The sequence below is a fragment of the Ambystoma mexicanum genome, chromosome 4p, assembly GCF_040938575.1.
Source record: "Ambystoma mexicanum isolate Mex_15411 chromosome 4p, UKY_AmexF1_1, whole genome shotgun sequence".
NCBI lineage: Eukaryota > Metazoa > Chordata > Amphibia > Caudata > Ambystomatidae > Ambystoma > Ambystoma mexicanum.
This window is the reverse complement of record NC_090927.1, coordinates 575,870,845-575,890,463: the sequence shown is the minus strand read 5'-3', so window position 1 is coordinate 575,890,463 and position 19,619 is coordinate 575,870,845. Positions and strand designations below refer to the sequence as shown.

General features: G+C 42.4%; 1 protein-coding gene across 6 annotated transcripts in view; it reads left to right on the top strand.

Moving 5' to 3' along the window:
* The window catches only part of LOC138453358 (glutathione S-transferase A4-like), a 549,822-nt gene that overhangs the window by 284,825 nt on the left and 245,378 nt on the right, over positions 1-19,619 (top strand). For all 6 annotated transcript variants that reach the window (XM_069606115.1, XM_069606114.1, XM_069606113.1 and 3 more), the window contains one exon: positions 1,143-1,275. In XM_069606115.1, coding sequence (XP_069462216.1) covers positions 1,143-1,275 — 133 coding nt within the window. The remainder of the gene's footprint in view (positions 1-1,142; positions 1,276-19,619) is intronic.

The window sequence follows — 19,619 nt, the reverse complement described above, 5'->3', positions numbered from 1 at the left end:
GTGGGGTGAAGCAATGCTCAAGGGAAAAGTAATCGAAACCCAGGAGTTTCATTTGTATTCTCAAGATGTGCCGTGTGTGATGAAATGGCAGTTTCTTAGATTAGAATGTTCCAATGGAGCCAGTGAGCCGGGGCAGGTGAGATGGCTAGGGTTGGTTGAAAGAGAACTTGTTTATTCAGCTTTCCTCATATTGCCTAAAGTATCTATGCAAACAATGTGCAATCACAATTAAGGTTAAAGGGCTAAGACCAGTTGTTACTAGTAATGAATTATGTTTGCACACAAATGTTTAACTGTTTGATGTCATGGTTTACCACGGACGAATCCTGAGAAAGGTGTGTGCTATGAATACAATCTGAATATGGTAGTTAAGATAACTGCTACCAATGAGAATGTAGGAATTGGAGAAAGATGGGATTTCTTCGAAGAGGTTTTGTCCATGTGGGGGTGGATTGTAATAATATATGGTAATGTTTTAACTGTTGCAAAATTGTATATAATGTGTCAACTTATGTGGTTCAGTTAGACTTGGGTTAGTTTGGCTCAATAGTCACCTAGCTGCTCCCTGGACGATTGTACAATAAACTTGCTTTACGTACAAAGCATGCACTGGTTCTTCAGGAGGTGGGCCCGCGTTGGGTTAAGGTGATGAGGGACCCGCCCCTACAGAAATGTGCTGCTGTCAGAAGGTAGGTAACTTCATAAGTATTGTGACAAGGAAGCTACATCAGTGCTGACTTTAAGATGGATTGATTTGTTGTGTAGTACTTGTGTAATAGACTTTTGCTGTTATAATGCAACCTCAAATAGTAAGATTTTGTTTTATACTGTACGGGTCACAGCAAGCTACTTGTGGGAGATGTTCTGCTACCCTCACTTCCTCCCACCCCAGGGATGAGCAAGTAATCTATTCCTGTTTTGTATGTGCATTCTGGGATTTAAAATGTAAAAAGCAAACCTGCAAGTCTCAGAACGTAAAGAAGACCTGGAAACACTTGATCACTCTAAATGTGAGAGCAAACCACCTCCGCTCAGTAGGAAAACCAAAATACTTTGGTTTTCCAATCCCAGTTTCTCTTGTGTTGTACATTTCAGTTATAATGGTTTCTTACACGCAGTTTTTTTTATTTTTTTTTTACAAGGTGGAGATTTGCTGTTTGAGCAACTCCCGTTGGTGGAGATTGATGGACTGAAAATCGTGCAAACGAGGGCTATTCTCAGATACATTGCAGCTAAATACAATCTTTATGGGAAGGACATTAAGGAGAGAATGTTGTAAGTACACTTAATAGTTCTTACTTGTAGGTATATTTTCGAAGAAAAACTGGATTTCTTACTTTGTGTTTGTTTTAAAAAGAAATTGTCGTATCTTCATTGTGACATTTGCAAGAGTGACACATGGCCAAAATTTTAACACACACACACACTTGATACTTTTCAAAAGGGAATATGTTGTAGGGGTTTACAATCAAATTTGCAGCACATATTTCAAATAGGATTTATAAAATATCTTTAAATAGGTAAATGAAATTAGATTTTCGGACCTACATATAGGAATGTGTTGTGTCTAGGCAACATGGGTGTGATTTCACAGTTTAGGTCACTAGTGGAACACTGCTGAGTTAAGGTTCCACTAGTGACAGTTGGAGGCACCAACATGGGTGGAGGATATCGGGGCAGGGACCAAGCCTACACTTAGCCTGTAACCAATAAAGTAAGAAGTAACTATCCTATTAGAGTCCCTTACTACTTACTACTGCGCTTACTACCTGTGAGGTTTCATAACACCATAGTCACCTGCAACATTTGCGACGAGCGGTTGGAGAACCTGTTGTGCATACTGTGGGGGAGCAGCTGAGAACCCTGATCAGCGCCCCAATTACGGACCCACCAACCAGGGCACGGTATTGGCCGTGGAAATCACGGTGAATGGTGCAGATCTTGGGCCATGGTGACTCCCCTTCAGAGTGAAGTACATAGGAAGGCACTATGCTTGTGGCAAGGATATAAGCCTTCAATTGTGTTCGGGCACCTGACATCGTCTGATGCAGTAGGCTGCAATGGCAGTTGTTCTAGTCGTTGCTTTCAAGGGGGAGCTTCTGTTCTTCCTGCCCTCAGGACACTTATGATGATGTTGACTGGGTGAGAGCCAATGGCAGAGTACGCTGCTGATGTAACGCGACTTTGCTTGGTAAATGAAGAAGTTGGATCGGTCTTCTAAGACTGATTGGAGCATTTGCTACTTGTGCAAATGTCAATGGTTTGAAAATCAATGTCGATAAGACAATTATGCAATTTACAGCTTCTAGGCGAGTGGTTAACTTCAAATGGAAAGTAAATCATTTATGGTTGGATACAGTGGATAACTTAATTTATGTGGGCTTCCCGATAATTAGTAAACTGTGTAAGCATCATATTAAGGAATTCTTGAAGATTAAAGCAATTGCCCTTGCCGGGCAGATGATTAAAACAAACTGTAAATATGGGAAATTCTCACTTTTGCCCTTTAATTATATTTTGAGGGAAAAGTGGTACTGAAGTTCTATGGAGTAGACCTTACCCAGCCTTGGGTGCTTGATGAATTCAATGATCTGGAGGTCTTAATTTAGAGATGGGTATTGAGGGTTCTGTTGCACCTATGTGGTGGCAATAAGCTATGAACTTGTCCTGAAACCTCTGCTCGCAAGTGCTAGATGGAAATGCCTAGTGCTCCTTCAAAAAATGATGGACCCCCGGCCCCTGGAGATTTGGTGGTTTTATGAGCAAAACGTGTGAGAAACTATTTGCAGATTATCGTATTCTGCAGGATTTAGGGCTTGAGAAAGCTTTTTTTTTTTTTTTTACAAGATTAGGAATAATTAAATTGCCTGTATCGTTCCGATTGGATCCATTGAGACCTTACTTAATAATACATTATTAGACCATCTAAAAATGCAGCATAAGAAAGTGGGTGTGTTGGTACTGTATGTGGAATCTTTTCCGGATAAATTTGCATGCAGCACTTTGAGGTTCCGATTTAATCTCCTTCCTACGATGGACATTTTAGCCTTATTGGACATTTTAGACTACGATGGACGTGGCCTTATTTCCAACACAAGTGCATAGTATTGTGATGACAAGGAGTTGGCAACTTGGAAACATATGCTCTTCTGCCCTGCACTCATTTATAATCGTATTTTATATTTTAGACACACTTTTGTAGTGAATTCTATTGACCATGATAAACTGTGGGAGCGGTAGCTGGGAGTAAATTCTAATTCTATGGCTATAGCGTTGTGGGGTTTTAGGAATAGTTTGAAGGATTTTACTTGCTGGAGACAACTGGCTTAATTAATCAAATATATGAATAGGATTTTGATAGATAAGCGGTTTCATATGCCGATCTCGGATGTTTTACATGTGGTGTTTCTGTTTTTTCCTTGCTATCGTTTGGATAGACAGGCGGAATTGTTTTTTTTTTTTAAGCTTTTGAAAAGGTATATTGATGATGGAGATTTCAACCATGTGCTTTTGATTATTGTAAAAGGCTGACTTTTTTTTAATTTTATTTTTTTAACCATACACACCAATAAAAAAGTTGAAGTTTGCTGACCAGCATGGAGTGCTGTCCGTGACAGTGACGGTGTCAGTGACAGGCAGGCATATGGAGTAATCTGAAGGAGATGGCTGATGAGTGTCCTGATTGAGCAGCCCTTCAGGGGTGTTGGTGGGTGCACAGAGGAGCTATGTGACAGCTGCTTCAACATTCCTTCTTCTTCCAAACAGTTATGGAAGGCGGCAGCTACCCAGGGTTTTTGTTTGATCTGTGGGGAGGTGCTTTAGGGAAAGACTAGCTATTTGCTAGAGGTTCAAGAATTGGATCCCGAATTGGTTGACTTAATTAAAACAATCCAGTTTAAACGTGCTCTTGAGGATTGAGCTGAATGTGTTTGCTGCTCTGTAACCTCCATTCTCCAGTGGAATTGCTGCCGTGCCTTTGAAGACCCAGACCGGAGTCTGTCTTCATTTTCTTTGAACTTGCCAGGCGGAGCTATAAAACACCCACCCCTCGGCAGAGCCGAGGCGGAGTGAGCTGAGTGTGTTTGCTGTGTTCGCTGGGGAAGTGTAAAGCAGCACTCTATCTGAAATGTGGCAGACTTCTTCCTCTTCCAACATGTGTGCCGCTGCTGAGCATCCTCATGAGACCTTGTGCCCAACACACGTAAGTCAATTTGGGAGTGTGGGAACGGCAACGCCCACTAAATGTAAACAATGTCAGTGTATTTTGGAAAAACATTTAAACTCAGCCGGTCAAGATATGCTGGCGGAGCAAAGTAGTAAGGGTTGTATTGCAACCGAAAATGAACTTCCTATGACTTTTGCATCTATTCCTAAATTATTAAATGCTGACGTGTGTCTTAGTGCATGTGAACCTGGAGACTCGGCTAACAATCTGTGGCAAAAAATAACACGGATTTTAAAGAAATCTATGTTAGTAGTGCCAATGATAGTCCTGTTGGCAAAATAAGCTCATTGTCCAATTTAGCGCAAAAAACACTTATAAACGAGACAAGAAACAAAACTGAGAGCTTAGGTCGCGACATGGATCACAAAGTAATCTATCATAATTCTAGAGACCCGGAAATATTGGAAAAACTAAGCAATCATCTGTCTGAGGGGGCGCTGATCTTCGCTCAGGAGGAGGTTTTTGTGGCACACGTACAAACACAGCAACGCTCTGAAGGTCCTTCGTTGCCTACGAAGCTCTTAATTACTAGCCCACATCCGTCTGATGCACAAGCTCAGAATCTGGCCGACTCTACAAAAAACCGTCGTGATTCTCTGAGTGTTGCTGACAAACTGATTGAAGACCTAAGAGTAATGAACCAATCAATGGCAGCCGCTCAAACCAGACAAAAACAAAACATTTCATCTGTGTTGGAAAACTTAGAGCCACTATCACGTGAAACCTTGTCTGAAAATCTAGTGGCTGCACAACCTGTTATACCGAGTCTTGGTCAGAGACCCATGATAAAACTCATTTCAGCAACTGAAGCGGAGAAGGATGGAGCATAGTTTTCACGGATCAATTCCGTTATCCCAGAAACGGCTATGCTCAGACCGGGAACAGGAAGCGGGTAAATGCCTGCAAACAACTACAAAGAGAGGTCCCCTTCCAAGTTCTCCATCTAGCTCGGAGACAAGTTTGTCAGATTCCGATTCGTCAAATCATACGAATCAAAAAATAAACGGACGGATGTCCCAACTTGATAATGACAAACTTAGTACCAAAGATAAAGGCGACAAAAATAGGCAACAATGTTTTAGTTTCATTGAACAAGTAATAAATGAACTTCGACCTAATTTAACATCGGCCCTGACAATAACAGTTGTACCTTTTAATTAAACTTTATGAACAGTTGAATGAGGCATGTCGAGATCAAAATGCGTTGCTAGCTTTACTAAACGCGAAGATGAAAAGCTGTGAAGACGAAATTAAAGGGTTAAAAACCAATTCGAAAAATGATACAAAGACCTGTGGCACATTTATGGAGATAATCCGAGAGCAGCTAAAAACAAACGCGGAAGATAAACGCCTTTTCGCAGAGGTAGCTAGAGAAACAGTATCAATGATAAGTTACCAAACACAAAATTTGCCTTTTTGGCATAATAGTGACGAGCAAAGTCAAAAAGTTGGCTCACAAGCACGCTTTGAGTCGAAATCTGACAAAAATCTAAGACAAGAGGCAACAGGCGATGTGATATTTTCTAACAGCACCGACGTTGAAGACATCCTGCAGAGAAGCTGCAATGCGATTACCCGAGAAGTCCAAATGGATATGCCGGTATCAACTGTGGACAAATCTCTTAATAATACAATCGTGCCTAATGATACCAGCCGGATAAATCTGCAATTGGACTATGGAGAGTCGACGGATTCGTCTTGCGAAAGCTTGCCCTCTATCGCTGCTCAACCATTCGCGTCCCCCCCAAAAACAACTGCTACTGAGATCCCCCTGAAACCTTGTCTCGATAAAGTGATGGAGAAAAGTCAACCTGCTTTTCCAATTTTCCAAAAACCTGTCCAAGTTGAAAACGAAGGGATGGAGACAGGAAATACAAAAAAAGTCTGTCAAAAACAACGGAAATCCAAAAACATAATCAAACGAAAAAATCTCCAAGCACGGGGCTCAAGTAAATTCCTAAGGAACGTGAAGACTTTAAATGCCTTGTTACAGACGAGATTAGAATCTGAGGCTGTACTTCCAATCAATTTAAATGCTGATTTGAAATCAGCCACCCAACCGAGCACGTCTGGGGAAGCAGCTGCCCACGACACCGATCCTTCAGCGATCCCAGAAGAAGATCTCGCAGAAGTTGTCGATATCGCGAATCTAATAAACCTTTCCACATACAAAGAGGATCAAGGAGAAGCTAGTGAAGAACAGCCAGCCTCGAACCAGCCCGAATCTACGGGCGTTAAACTTCTTAAACTGGCGGCGGAACCTCAGGAAAGTGCTTGTCCAACTGGAAGGGATTGTGGGAAAACAGGAAGAAGGTGTCAAATTATTAAGCAGCTCCCAGAATCCAATACTTCAATACCAAATCACAGTAACAAACTGCCTTCAGAACCTATTTATCTGACCCTAAGTGAGCGTCTAAATATAATAGAAGGCAAAAAAAAAGCAGCTCTATATGTGCTAAACACTAATGATTTAGGTCGTGTAAATGAAGACCAGCAAATAAGTGGTATTAAGCTGAGCAAAATTGAACGCGAAATAGATAAACTCTCACCCAAAGCAAAGATGGATCTCAAAAACACAAAAAATAAAACAACCAGTAATAAAAACGATAAGGGCAGCAAATTACTGTTTGATTTTAGAGCAGATCCTAAAAGGGAAAGATGAGCTAATCTTAAATCGTAGAACTGTTTTCCAACTGTTTAATCATATACCACAATTGAGATCAATTGCCTCTGAAGATATTGGGACAGTGGAATTTGTCAACGAAAATCTAATGGATGTAGTAAAACTCCACATACACTCATGAATTGTGAGAGATTTGTTGCTGTTGAACAGCTCGGACTTGAACTGTTTAGGCTTCGATCTGTCTGAATTTCAAGAGAGAGAAGGAGAGCCATCCTACAGTCCGAATGCGAATTCCAGAAATAATTGGACAAAAAAATCCATTGAACAAGCTCGGACCTCCCGACATCTCGATAATCACCATCAACAGAAAAAATTGGAAACCTCTGATCGTGTAATCGTTCGTTGCAAACGAAAGACAAATATGTCAGGGAAAAAGCCAGAGATCAGAAGACCGTGACATAATTCAAATCACGTTCGCAGCTGAAGCGATCCCTGATGTGGAACCTACAAATGCAAAGCAAGTGGGTGTCACAAGGGAGAAAGACTCCTGGGCGTGGTTACCGAGTGTTCTAAATGCCAACTCAGACAAATAATGCCGGAAGGAGCCGCCGGACCAGACCCTAAGGATAGGGTCATGGAACACCCGAGGATTTGCGTATCTTTTTAATACATTCCCAAAGGAACTCAGGCAGTTGGACGTAATCTGTCTTCCGGAAACATGGGTTGTAGAATGCCCTGTTGTGACAAATTACGAAATTGCCTTTAATCCAGCAGTGAAATTAAAGAAAGGACGGCCAAAAGCAGGCTTAATTACACTAACCAAAAGCGGAACTTCGATAACTATGAGAACCTCTAAAATTATTTCGCCATATGTTCAAGTAACTTGGATTGAGGTTGGATCTGCCAAAAATGGCAAAAAAGAACAATTTGCCATCATCAATATCTATTGGCAGCATGATGTCAATGACGAATCAGACTTTCTTGACCAGATAAGCGATCTAATCAACTTGTTGCAGAGTGATGAAGGGAAACCTCATATAATCTTATGTGGTGACTTGAACATGCCCTCTCTTCATCTAGTGGGTTCTAATCAAATTGCCTCTAACCCAGTTGTGTCCAAAGATGCCTTTAAGATACAAACGGCATGGGTCGAAGAAATGGACGTAAGAAGAATGGCCCTATTGAACGGAAACACAAACGGGGATATACCTCCACAATTTACATGGAGCAATGGAAAGTACCACTCAATCTTGGACTATTTTTATGTTGCAAATTCAATCCTTGTACAAGTCTATAGTCTAAACATAGTAGAAATGCCACAAAGTGACCACAATCTGGTGATAGCGACTATAGATGCAATCAAAAGAATAACGAGGGATCATTGGCAAACCCCGATTACGGTCGAACCAGGGCAAAACAGGATCCGATGGAACGAAAGAAAAATTAACAAAATGTCCTCTATCCTGGAAAATATATACAAAGAAGACTTGGACACAAACGAAGAATATCTGACAATGTTCGAGCAATACTCAGACGGTGCGTGGCCCGTTAAAGAACAAACTGACCCATAAGCATATGTATGATCCAAAGATAGTGGCAAAGAAGCGAGAATTGAGGAAAACACGAAGACAATTGCAAAAAAAAGGAACCCAAGAATGGTGGCTGGAATTTGACAACATCAAAAAAACTTATAAAAGATGGCTAAAACTTCACAAACAGAACATGCTACAAGAAGATGCCGAGGCAATGCTAAAACTTATGAACAACAGAAATCTAGCAAAATACTGGGAAGTCATAAACAAAACAGAAGCACCACAGAAAGCGCTCCTTTCAAGTCTAGTCCCAGAGGCTCGTTGGATTAAACATTTCTCAGACCTGTTTGCAAAACAAACGGCTATTGGATATGAACTAACAAATGATAAGAAAGATTGGGTGCTCCAAATCTCCGAACAAGATATACTCAAGAATATATATAAATTGAGTACTTCAAGAGCCCCAGGGCCCGATGGGCTCACAAATCAGCTCTTAAAATAACATCCTGAGGCCTGGTCAAAGTTTTGCATCAACCTCTTTCGAAACATATCAAAAAAACAGAGTCCCAATGTCATGGAAGACAGGCATTATAGTACCAATATTCAAAAAAGGAGATAGAAGCCAGCCGGGAAACTTTAGGCCAATCGCTCTCCTGGATGTCCTCGGGAAAATCTTTGCAAGTCAAATATTATACCATCTGACCAAATGGATACACGATTCCAACAACTTCGACACCCGGCAAACGGGATTCGTGAAAGGAGTTGGCTGTGCCCTGAATCTGTTGATGCTTAATATCCTGAAAATGGAGGCGATTAAAAACAACAAGAAGGTTTATGTGGCATTTGTTGATTTGGCCTGTGCTTTTGACAGTGTAGACCGTCAAATCCTACGGAGAAAACTTGAGCACTACGGCTGCCCAGGAAATTTGTTAACACCAATACACGATCTACATTCAGATGCATCAATTCGCATAAGGCTGAACCAGGCGGGTTTGCTCTCCTCTCCAATATTAACATCAAGAGGGGTCAAGCAGGGCTGCCCATTGGGGGCAACTCTGTTTAATTTCCTAATCTCAGATGTGGATAAAGACCTGTCGGAAGTCCGCTCCTTCCCTCCGAAGATAAATGAGAGAGCGCTGCACCACATGGCCTATGCAGATGACATGGTCATTTTAGATCAGACTCCAATTGGTCTGCAGAGAAAGCTGATAGCCCATTTTTTCCATATACAGCTCTAGGGCTAACAATTAATCCATCTAAAACGGAGATCCTAACTTTTCAGAATCTAAAGGACAAAGAAGAGGAAAAAGGAACCGAAATGGTACATCGGAAACAAGCTAATAGCTCAAGCGACCCAAGTGCAGTACTTGGGAGTAACAATCAGCTCAAACATAAACGATGAGCCAATGATGCAAAGGATCAGACGAAAATGCAGAATGCTAACAGCTCAAGGAGCTGTGATCAACAACAAATATGGGAAGTTCAGTCTGAAACCGGTCATGGACTTTTATCGAGTGAAAGTCATTCCATCGCTAATATTTGGAGTGGAAACGATGCTTGGATGCTCACACACCATCTGGCCTTGGTGTGAAAACAATTTTTGGTCCAAGATCTTACGGTTACCAAAAGGAGCTCCGATTGCATATCTCCGCTACGAACTTGGGTTGATCTCGATAAATGCCCAAATACAATGGAGCACTTTAACCTTATATCGGAAAATTATGGGAGGCGACTGCTACCCGCAGTTCCAAATTTTAAATTCTGATGGGGCGGCCCAACCAACGTCTATACTGACGATGTGGAAAGAATCATGCGCAAAAATTCTAAGTGATCTGGCAACAGATCTACATGCACTCATTAACAACCCAAACAATATAAAAAAAAAACTATGGGATCAAGATTGGACTGAAACGTCGGAACTGAGATGAGCACATAGTTGCATGAAGAACACGCCCATAGAAGCTTGACAACCCTTGAAACTTCCTAACTATTTGGAACTCTTCCCTTCTAATCATAGAAGAACTTTTATGCTGTTTCGCCTAAATTTGTACCACACTAAGGAAAAAACAAACATCTGGAACAAATCAGTAATAACCGATGATGAATGTTGTTTTGTAAAAAAGACAAAGAAACCCTGAAACATCTCGTCCTGATATGTCCAAAGTTTGACGGACTACGGCAAGCCATTCTTAAAAAGGTAAATGTCTTGGCAACATGCCGAAGCGCAGAAATAGTGTGGAGTCTGCTCCATCAAGGAGACATCAAACAAGTAACTTTTGCACTAACATTCTTTTTAGAGAATTTGGAAAAGTGCCTAAACAACGAAGGGAAATAACATGTGAATCTGGACGAAGGGTGCCATTTCATCTACCGTCTTTGTTCATCCTAAAATTAGCTTCTTGGACCATTTGAAATAGTACGACTTTTCATCTTTCTATTTTAGATTAAGCGGAACAACCACCCGTATTCATTCTTTCTCTAAGTTCGCTTGTCTTCTTTTACTTTCTTTTGTTTTTTATTCCTCTTTCTTTGTCTTTTTTACTGAGGAATTTTTTACTGTGGAATTTTTTTTACTGTGGAATTCCTGTAATTCAAAATCTGTATTTTAAAAGTTTGTAATGAACTAATAAAATAAAAAAAATAAAAAAACAATGTAATGCTGTACTTGTTAGTTATTAGTTCTGCTGCAGTAGTTGCATAATATTTTGAGGCTAGAGATATATGCAGAACAAGTGGTTGTTGGAAGCATAGTTACAGTATAGCATAATTCTCCTGTGTACGGCAGAACATTTAGTATGCATGTTGTTACATGTATACTTATAGCATCGTTAATTGTAGTTATCCTGTGTCGGGCAGGAAATGTTAAACCGTATAGTAACTTTTAGTGATCCTGTGAAAGGCAGGAAAAGGAAAAAAGGAATTTTATGAAGTGAATTTAATGTGTAGAGGATGCTTAAAGACATATGATTTGCTTGTGTTTTTGTGATACTCTGTTCCTGCTTTCAAATCCTATTTGGAAGAGTGCAATGCAAGGGTGTCTGATGTTCCATCTTAGTCTAAGTGACCCTTTGGTTCTTGTCTTTCAGGGGTGACTTGCGAGAATCTGTTGGTTTTTTTGTGTGTGATTGTATTGGTATTGCGCTTTGTAGGAGAGTGTCTGTAGTTGTGTAAAAGTGCAGAGTATGCCATAGGGGCATGTAAGGTAGGGACTGTCTATGGCTGTGTAAAAGCGCAGTCTGAGTAGCCTTAAAGTTCTTCTCCAACATGGGGTTTGGCATTGATTCACATGCTCATGAAAATTCCCCGTTGTCAGGCTGGGAATCCTTGGTAAAAGAAGTTTCAAGTTTCGTTTCTAAACTGTCTTTCTCCTATAAACCAATCACTGAGTTCTGGGTCATACTGCCCACAGCCAATGACTGTCCTCTACCTAAGCCCCTCCTCTGGAAGCCATCTTCAGCTTTTTACTGCATGTTCAAGTGTTGGTAGTCCTCATGCTTCGCTCTTTGAGCTTTTTGCTGCGTGTTTCACTTTTCGATCAAACGGGCCTGTGTGCTCCATCGATAATCCTTCGAATTAACGGGGACCCGTTTTTCAGATTTTTCAGTGCCCCTCAAGGGCTGTTTTGGTTGAGTGTTCTTCTTGGAGGCTTCCAGAAGATTCTTCAGACCTGCATGTCGGACGAGAAGGACGGTGCTTCTCTCTTCAAGCTTTGTCCTGACTGCAGTTTGCGGAATGTATACATGGACGACAAGCATTCCCAGTGTCTGTATTGCCTGCACCCGACACATAAGGAGGAAGATTGTGTGGTTTGCCATGGCTTCTCGAAGTACACCTTGAAGGATCCGCACCAACGGTTGGAATTGTGTTAATGTTTGCCATTCTGCAGCTCAAAGCCAAAATCCCTCACAGCCTCGAGTTTTGCTTCCCAATCTGTGCCCTTTTCAAAGACACATAATGTTAAAATTATGCATAAGGGAAACCCCTTTTTCTTCTACATATTAGTGTATTTGACACACAAAATATCACTTTTTGCGAATTGAGGTTTATGGTATCGAGCATTTGGTGATTGGCCATAATAGCTCAAGACAAATGACAAAGAGCGTGTATTTTGATAGTGTTTTTTGCATTATTTTTATGGCTAATTTTTTTCATCCATGCACAGTAGCTTCCGCTTTGCCCAGTAAATTCCGTGGGCTTGAACAGCATGCGCTTTTCACCCCTCTGTGCTATAGTAAACTATAAGGCTCCAGGAGCAGCTTCAGCTCTCTCCATGAACTTTCCGCAAGGAATGTACTGTCGGTGTGACAGAGCTACAACTGCGCCATGGCGGTGCTGTGGCGGCTTCTCCAGCAGGCCTGCTCATGGATGCAGGGCCCTAGCTCGTTTCTGTTCATCCAGTAGTAATGTTATGTAGACTGGCTATAGAGCCCCACCAGTCTGAACGTGTCAATCGTTGCCCTGACTCTGCTACAGGACTCTAACAGTGTGGATGTAATCAAGAAAAACATGGTCCATGCTGCAGGAGCCTGGACGACACCCGTCAGTGATTGCAGAGCTCAGTTAGTATGCGCATTTTCTTGCAGTGCCCCTCATGGCTACAGTGACCTAGCAGTGTGTTTTCTTCAGAAGTACAGGGCCATTACTATAACATTCCGCCTATTTTGTATAGCGCACACTGCCCAAAGAATTCCCGCAAAATGAAGCTTCCTTGCACTAAACCTGCAATAATTATCAATACATATATTTATAGCGACGACCTCAAAGGGTGAAATTGCTCTGAAGTAATGTAACAACCAAGATGTAAAGAGTGGAAAAAAAACGCGCTGGGACAAATCTGAGACAGAAGCCACTGATGACCTTCAGCCACTTAGTCCCTAGGAGGTGCAAAGGTATGAGTAGACAGTCCCACACAATTCCAGAAATCCGCTTTCAACAGGACGCAGGGCAGTGAGGAAAGCCCCCAGTGGGAGGGTAGCAGAGGGACCGGGTATAATACCTTTGTAGGTGGTAGAAACCTGCCAGAGCATGCTGAGACGAGAAGGGGTACAAAAACCAAGGTGGCGGCAGCCCTTCTGTCACGCCAATAAACAAGTCGTGGAGCGATCGTTGAGGTGCAGTGAGCAAGAACAGGAAAGGCATGATAGGGCCCCACAATGCCAAAAAGGCCATTCAAGAGGCCAATGTAGATACAAATTCCAAGCTATTGTGCGCTGGCGTGTAGATGGCAATACAAGGGGCAAGCCAAGGTCCACCATCACCAGTCCAGCCTGTGATACCTGAAGGCAGCCACGTCTGCTCCATTAGGCCACTCACAAACCAAATGTCAAGTGTCCCAGCCTGGAACTATCAAAAAAAGGGGCCCCATTCATTCAGGTGTCCTTTTTGAACGTGCACAGCCCGGCCTTGATAATGAGGCCACGTCAAACACCACAGGCCTGTTGCACTTTCTATCCCATTGGGAGAGAGCAATGAGTGTGAGAGAAAGTGATCAAAGCTAAGGAGGAACAAGGATTTTTAAATTTTGTTTTAATACCTGTGCAGTGTATGGCCGCATGTATTCAATTCACCAAAAAGCTGCTTTATATCATTGTGTGGGCCATGAAGGACAGATAGTATTTGGAAAAGTCCACTGCAGTTGGAAACACCTTAACCTGTGAAAGAAAGCAACATATTAGCCGGTTGCAAACCAGAAAAGAGTTTACAGCACTAGGAACAGTGCCAGTAAAATGTTGCTTACTCATTGACAACCCCACGTTCAAGGAGTCAATTGAGACGCCAAGGAGGCTGTGCACGAGTCTGATTCAAGCAAATAAGCCAAGCTCAATGTAGTGAAAAAACGAGGCAAATGCCATAAAGATTTCAAGTTGGTGCAAGTAGGAATTGGCCAAAATGTGTGCACCAAGAGGACTCAGGTGGCTATGCTTTTTAGAGACGTTTCAGGCGTGGGTGCATGGGGTACCTAGCGAACCAGAAACTGCTGTGCTCTCAATAGCCTATTCCTTCCTTGTGGACGGGGCATATTGCAAAGTGCGGCATGTTTGCCAAATCTTGCAAGTCAGCGCAATCTGTAAATGGGGCACCTAAAACACTGACTGAGCGAATGGAAAAGGTGATGAACTACTATCAATCAGTGCTGTGGGCAGTAACCGTTAAAACAGGAAACGGTTTGCCCATTTCATTAACGAAATCTAATCCGTGCTCTTAGTAGGTAACTACACATTCATAAACCGTCGAGTGCGGAGAAACCAGTTTCAAAGCTGCTTACTGAGATACTGATATACGAGCGAATGCATATTGAGAAGTACCCATTGGTATACTTGGAGAGTTCCAAGTCCTGTTGGAATTTAAGGGGTGCAGAGCTGAAGGTGTTTGTTTGCAGGTAGGCAGGAACCTGAAACAATCAACCAAAACTTTGGATTAGATTGGATCCCAATCATCACGAATAAAAATACAAAAATACTAACCGTGAAGGTGGGACAAGGATCAGTTCTCACAAGGATGTCCGAGGGCATTGGCACTTGGTTCCCGAGCTGTTCAGGAATGAAACTGGATGTCGTCTGAAGGATTTCCTGAACCTGATCAAACTCATTTCAGTGGAATCGACCGCTACCTTTGAGTGGCAGTGGTACATTCTAGACATTAGCTGCCACTGAATAACGAGGTGAAAATGGTACTGGAGAGGTAGTTTTAAAGAAGACCTTATTAAAGCCACGGATGCATCTGAATGGGGGAGCACCATTTTTGTGGTATGCAAAAGCAATGGTTAAATACAATCTGCACAGACCTCTGGGCACTAAGGAATGTATTAACTGAAAGATTTCAACTCCCTCAAATAAAGAGTTGACTGATGGGGCAAGGCCGTGCTCCTCGACTGATTTCAATCTGCCTATCACCAGATGAGGTAAGAGTCCACTATTATAATACTCATTGGTCTTGTCCACTATAAAACAATACTGTTCCTATTGATCTCTGCATCTAGCGTCTGGTAAACAATTAAAGCAAGGATATTTGGGGTATTTGCCAGGGATAAGGTGTTACCAAGTTCATGTACAGGTGTGAGGGAATGACCTACCAGAACATGACTGGGATAAATATGGAGCTGGAAATTGATTGGAAGCTGGGTCTCCTGATAACACAAGAAAAATATAAATTTCACAAAGAAAAGATTCATTTGGACATCAACTGTCATTATGAGTCAAATCGCAGCATAACAGTTGGCGCTATCAAAGCTGTACCAGACAGTGGAGCTTGCTTAAATTCATGGATTAGTTGTTTTGACTTTGTAAGCAACTTTGCAGACAACAAAGTTGATAAGATGTCTAACTAGGAAAAATGTGCAGCATGATTGGTCGGAAAGTTGCAAAGAGGTTCTCAAAATCAAAGCGGCAACGTCAAATGAATCGGTTCTCACATGTTTTGAGGAAGGCAGACAAACAGAAGCAAGTGAAACAGGGTTTGGGCAATTCTCATGCATTTGGTGATCCATTGCTTTTGGCCTCTAAAAACTGAAAGGAGAAGGATGCTATTGAAAGGCCTTGGCATTTCTATTGGCCGTAAATCAGTTTATTATGCAGAGAATTAATGGCATCTTTCAGAATTGTGATGTGTGTAAGAGTTTAAAGGGCTTGAACATTTACATGGAACGCATTCATGGGCAGGGAAAGTGTGGTAGCAGATGCGCTTTCCTGTTTAGTCCCTGGGGAGGAAGAGAAGATGGTGCAACAATGTGGATTGTGATAACATTACAGAAGAGATTGAGATTTTTCAGATATCCAAATGTGTTCAGAAAGACATCTGGGATAAATGTTGTAAACAAGATAAGTAACATAATGGTGAGCTGTTGTGGGGAGAATGGGTGGCCTGGTGATTGAGTTTGATATTAAGATCAAACTGCATAGGGAGAGTAAAAGACGAGCTAGTCAGTGAAGAGGATAGTTTGCCTAAGGGACATTGGCTGGTTGTCCCGGAAGGCATTCATGAAGTATAGTGGCATTGGGACATCTTGCAGTATCCATAGCCCTCATCTGGAACAATGTATTGTGGCTAGGTATGGATAGAATGATGCGGAAAGGCCATTGTAGAGTGCGGGCAGTGTATGGATGGTAATGCTGCCACCACATCCTGGGATATGGTGACCATGGAACTTCTGGGCCCACTCAGTATTAGAGGGGAACACAATGCTTATTTGATGGTGTTGGTGGACATGTGTTCAAAGTGGCCTGAAGTGTGCATATTATGTGAGACTAGCGTTAAGTATTAAGTTCTTAAGTGAGGGCTTACCCGGGAAGTTGCTTACTGACAATGGAACTCAATTTAAGTCTGAGATGACACACCTTCTTGGTGGAAAGTAGCCTACTTCACATTGTCACACCTCTATCACCCCAAAGGGAATGGATACATGGAAAGGTTTCATCACCATGCCTTTGAGTGTGAAACACGCAGCAGTCGGCCTTGGATTGATTAGGTCAGGGCAGTGATAGCATGCATTGCAGCTTAGGATTGCACTGCATGCAACCATGCAAGGAACTAGACGTCTCTTGGATGGTGTGGCATGTAATTTATAACGTGCCTATACACAAGTGTTTTAAGGCGTGACAAGACCAGGGAGGGAAACGGAGGGAGGACACGACAAACTATCTTACTAGGCCTTGTTTCGTTCAGATCTTTCAAGAGCGTCAGCGCACAGTGTCGGAAGTGCCAGGAAGAGGGAATGGGGGGTGGGGGGAAGAGTGCAATGAGGGCAGCATTGCTCTGAGTAAGTACATCCAAGGCAGCGTGTCTCTCGGTAAGTGCAAAGAGGCAGGGCAATGTAGAGGTAACGGTTACAGCCCCTAAGTGCCCAGTAGGTGTGAGCCCATCCCCAAACTGTCTTGGATGAATGAGGGAACGTTCTCTGAAGGAGGTGGATGAAATTGGGAGACTAATTTGGGAGAGGGTACTAAATCCACGAGTAGTTATGATACCTAGAACTGTATGAGAGAAAGAGTAATGGAACCGGGGTGTGCCATGCACATTCTTTCCATGGCATGCCCTAAAGGGAGAATCAAAGTATTCTGGAAGGATGGGGGAAGAAGACTAGTGTGGTGTGCGTGGTAGATGACTGGAACAAGGTGAGGGAAATGGTGTTGAGTAAGTACTTACCCCTTAAGGAAATGGCCTTCCTAGTTATTATGTAGCTTAAGTTGTAAAGGATTGGGGAAGTGTTTGGTTCAGCTCCTCTCCCTACCACCCATTCCTTCCCCGTCCTCCCCTACTGCCCCTTTCACTTTTATTCTACTACAAAACCCCTCTCCCACCTGTGTCCAGTTTTTCTGTTTCCCCATTGCAGAGTTCAAAATTGCTGGGAGCGTTTTAGCCCCTGCTTCTAGCCCAGGAGAGCATGGTTAGCTTGCTACCAGGAGCTACTTTTGGCTCCCTAGGCCAACTGGTGCCATACAAACATAGCCATGTGACATGAACTTTGTGTGTTTGGGAATGTGTAAAGAAGCATAACGCATCTAGAAGATATTAAAAGCATAATGGTTTATACATAATGGATATAAAGTTCGTTTTCATCTTGTGTGCAAGTTAGATTTACAGCAAGCCATGTACACGCTCCTGGTTCCCCAGAGGTATCTCGTGCCTACTGGGTAATGCCTGACGATCAGGAGCTTGAATGCAAAACCCTGAGTTGTCACCACTGAGCTCTAGTAGGGGCTGGCATCAGTTGGTGTTCCAGTCAGCTGGCCAGCATACTGGGGCTGTTGCCCTATGTAACCTACAAATAAAATGCCATGCTTGTTGTGAATTTGGGATACGGTCTACTTTAGCAACATTGTCAGCACCTGAAGGTAAATTCTGCTTTTACTTATTCTCGCGCCATTCATCTGTGTAGCATCATAGGTATAAAATGAAGCTCCAAGCAAGTGCAGAAATTTGGAAAGTGGGTGAACATAAAGATGGCGAAAGATCAGATCTTTTAGGGACCCTGCACCTCCGTTTGTTCTTTTAGCTTCAAAAGGTGAGCACATAATCTCTTCTATTGTAAAGAAGAGATTTTAGCAATTTCAGAGTCTAATTTGTAAAAACAAAATGTGGCTAAGGAGAATTTTGTTTGCAGCCGTGTTGAATGCTGATGAGCTCTCCAGGAGTATCCGCTTACCAACACCTTTCAGATCCACTAGTCTCCTTGTGTCATCTATTATACATCTTATCCTCGTTTTTTTAGTTTAGAAGTCCTTCAATGGAGATAATTTTGAGATTTCATTGGGATGGGTGCATTTTCTTGAATAACATTATAGGTATCCGAGTCAGGAATTGGGGCAAGCCACGTCAGTCACTGTATAACGTGGAAAAAGGATCCTCTGTACATAATATTTGGGATGAGGTCATACAATTTTGCAATGATTTGGGGATTTTTTGAATTTTTTTTCGATTATGGCTTTACAAATATTGGTTTATGAAAGCAACTTTTGTGAGCTTCTTTTTTTTAACATTCTTTTTTAAAGTACTTGGTATCACATTGTATACAAACAAAATACAAATGTCAGAGAAGCCGTCAAACAAATCAGGAGGACAATTGGCAACAGACACAGAACTTAAGGAGACAACAGAATGCAAAAGAAATGGTGGTATGATCAGGCAAAGCCAGACAAGGAATAAGGACAATACAATGTGGGAGAAAATATAGCCTCATACTAATCAAGGCGGGCACCCTCCTGCATGCCTTCAGTGATCTCTGCCTTACTGGCATTAAGGCAGAGATCCTTCTCATCAGATCCCCTGCTCCTGCTTTCCCTCTCTGTCCGCCCTCCATGGGCCCTCTTCCTTCGCCTTTTTGTGAGGCAAAAAACCTTGGTGTCATCTTCGACTCCACTCTCCCCTTGTCTCCTCACATCACAGGCCTTTCCAAGAAGTCACTCTACCAGCTGCACCTACTCAGAGGTACTCTTCCTTTTCTCACTTCCCCCAAAAGCTCATTGTCTCGAGCCCTGGTTCTCTCTAGGTTGGACTATTGTAACAGCCTCTTTTTCAATCGGCCTTCTGATACTCTCCGCCCTCTGCAACTAATAGAGAACAGGACTGCAACACTTATCCTTGGCCTCAGTCCCAGGGACCATATCTCTCCAGCCCTGAAATCTCTCCTGGTGGCTGCAAGGATCAAGTTCAAGACCCTCTGCATCGCCCACAAGGCTTTCTGGAGACAGGGCCAGCACTACAACACTCTCTTCCTAAATACCTTCCTTCCGGAACCCTACGC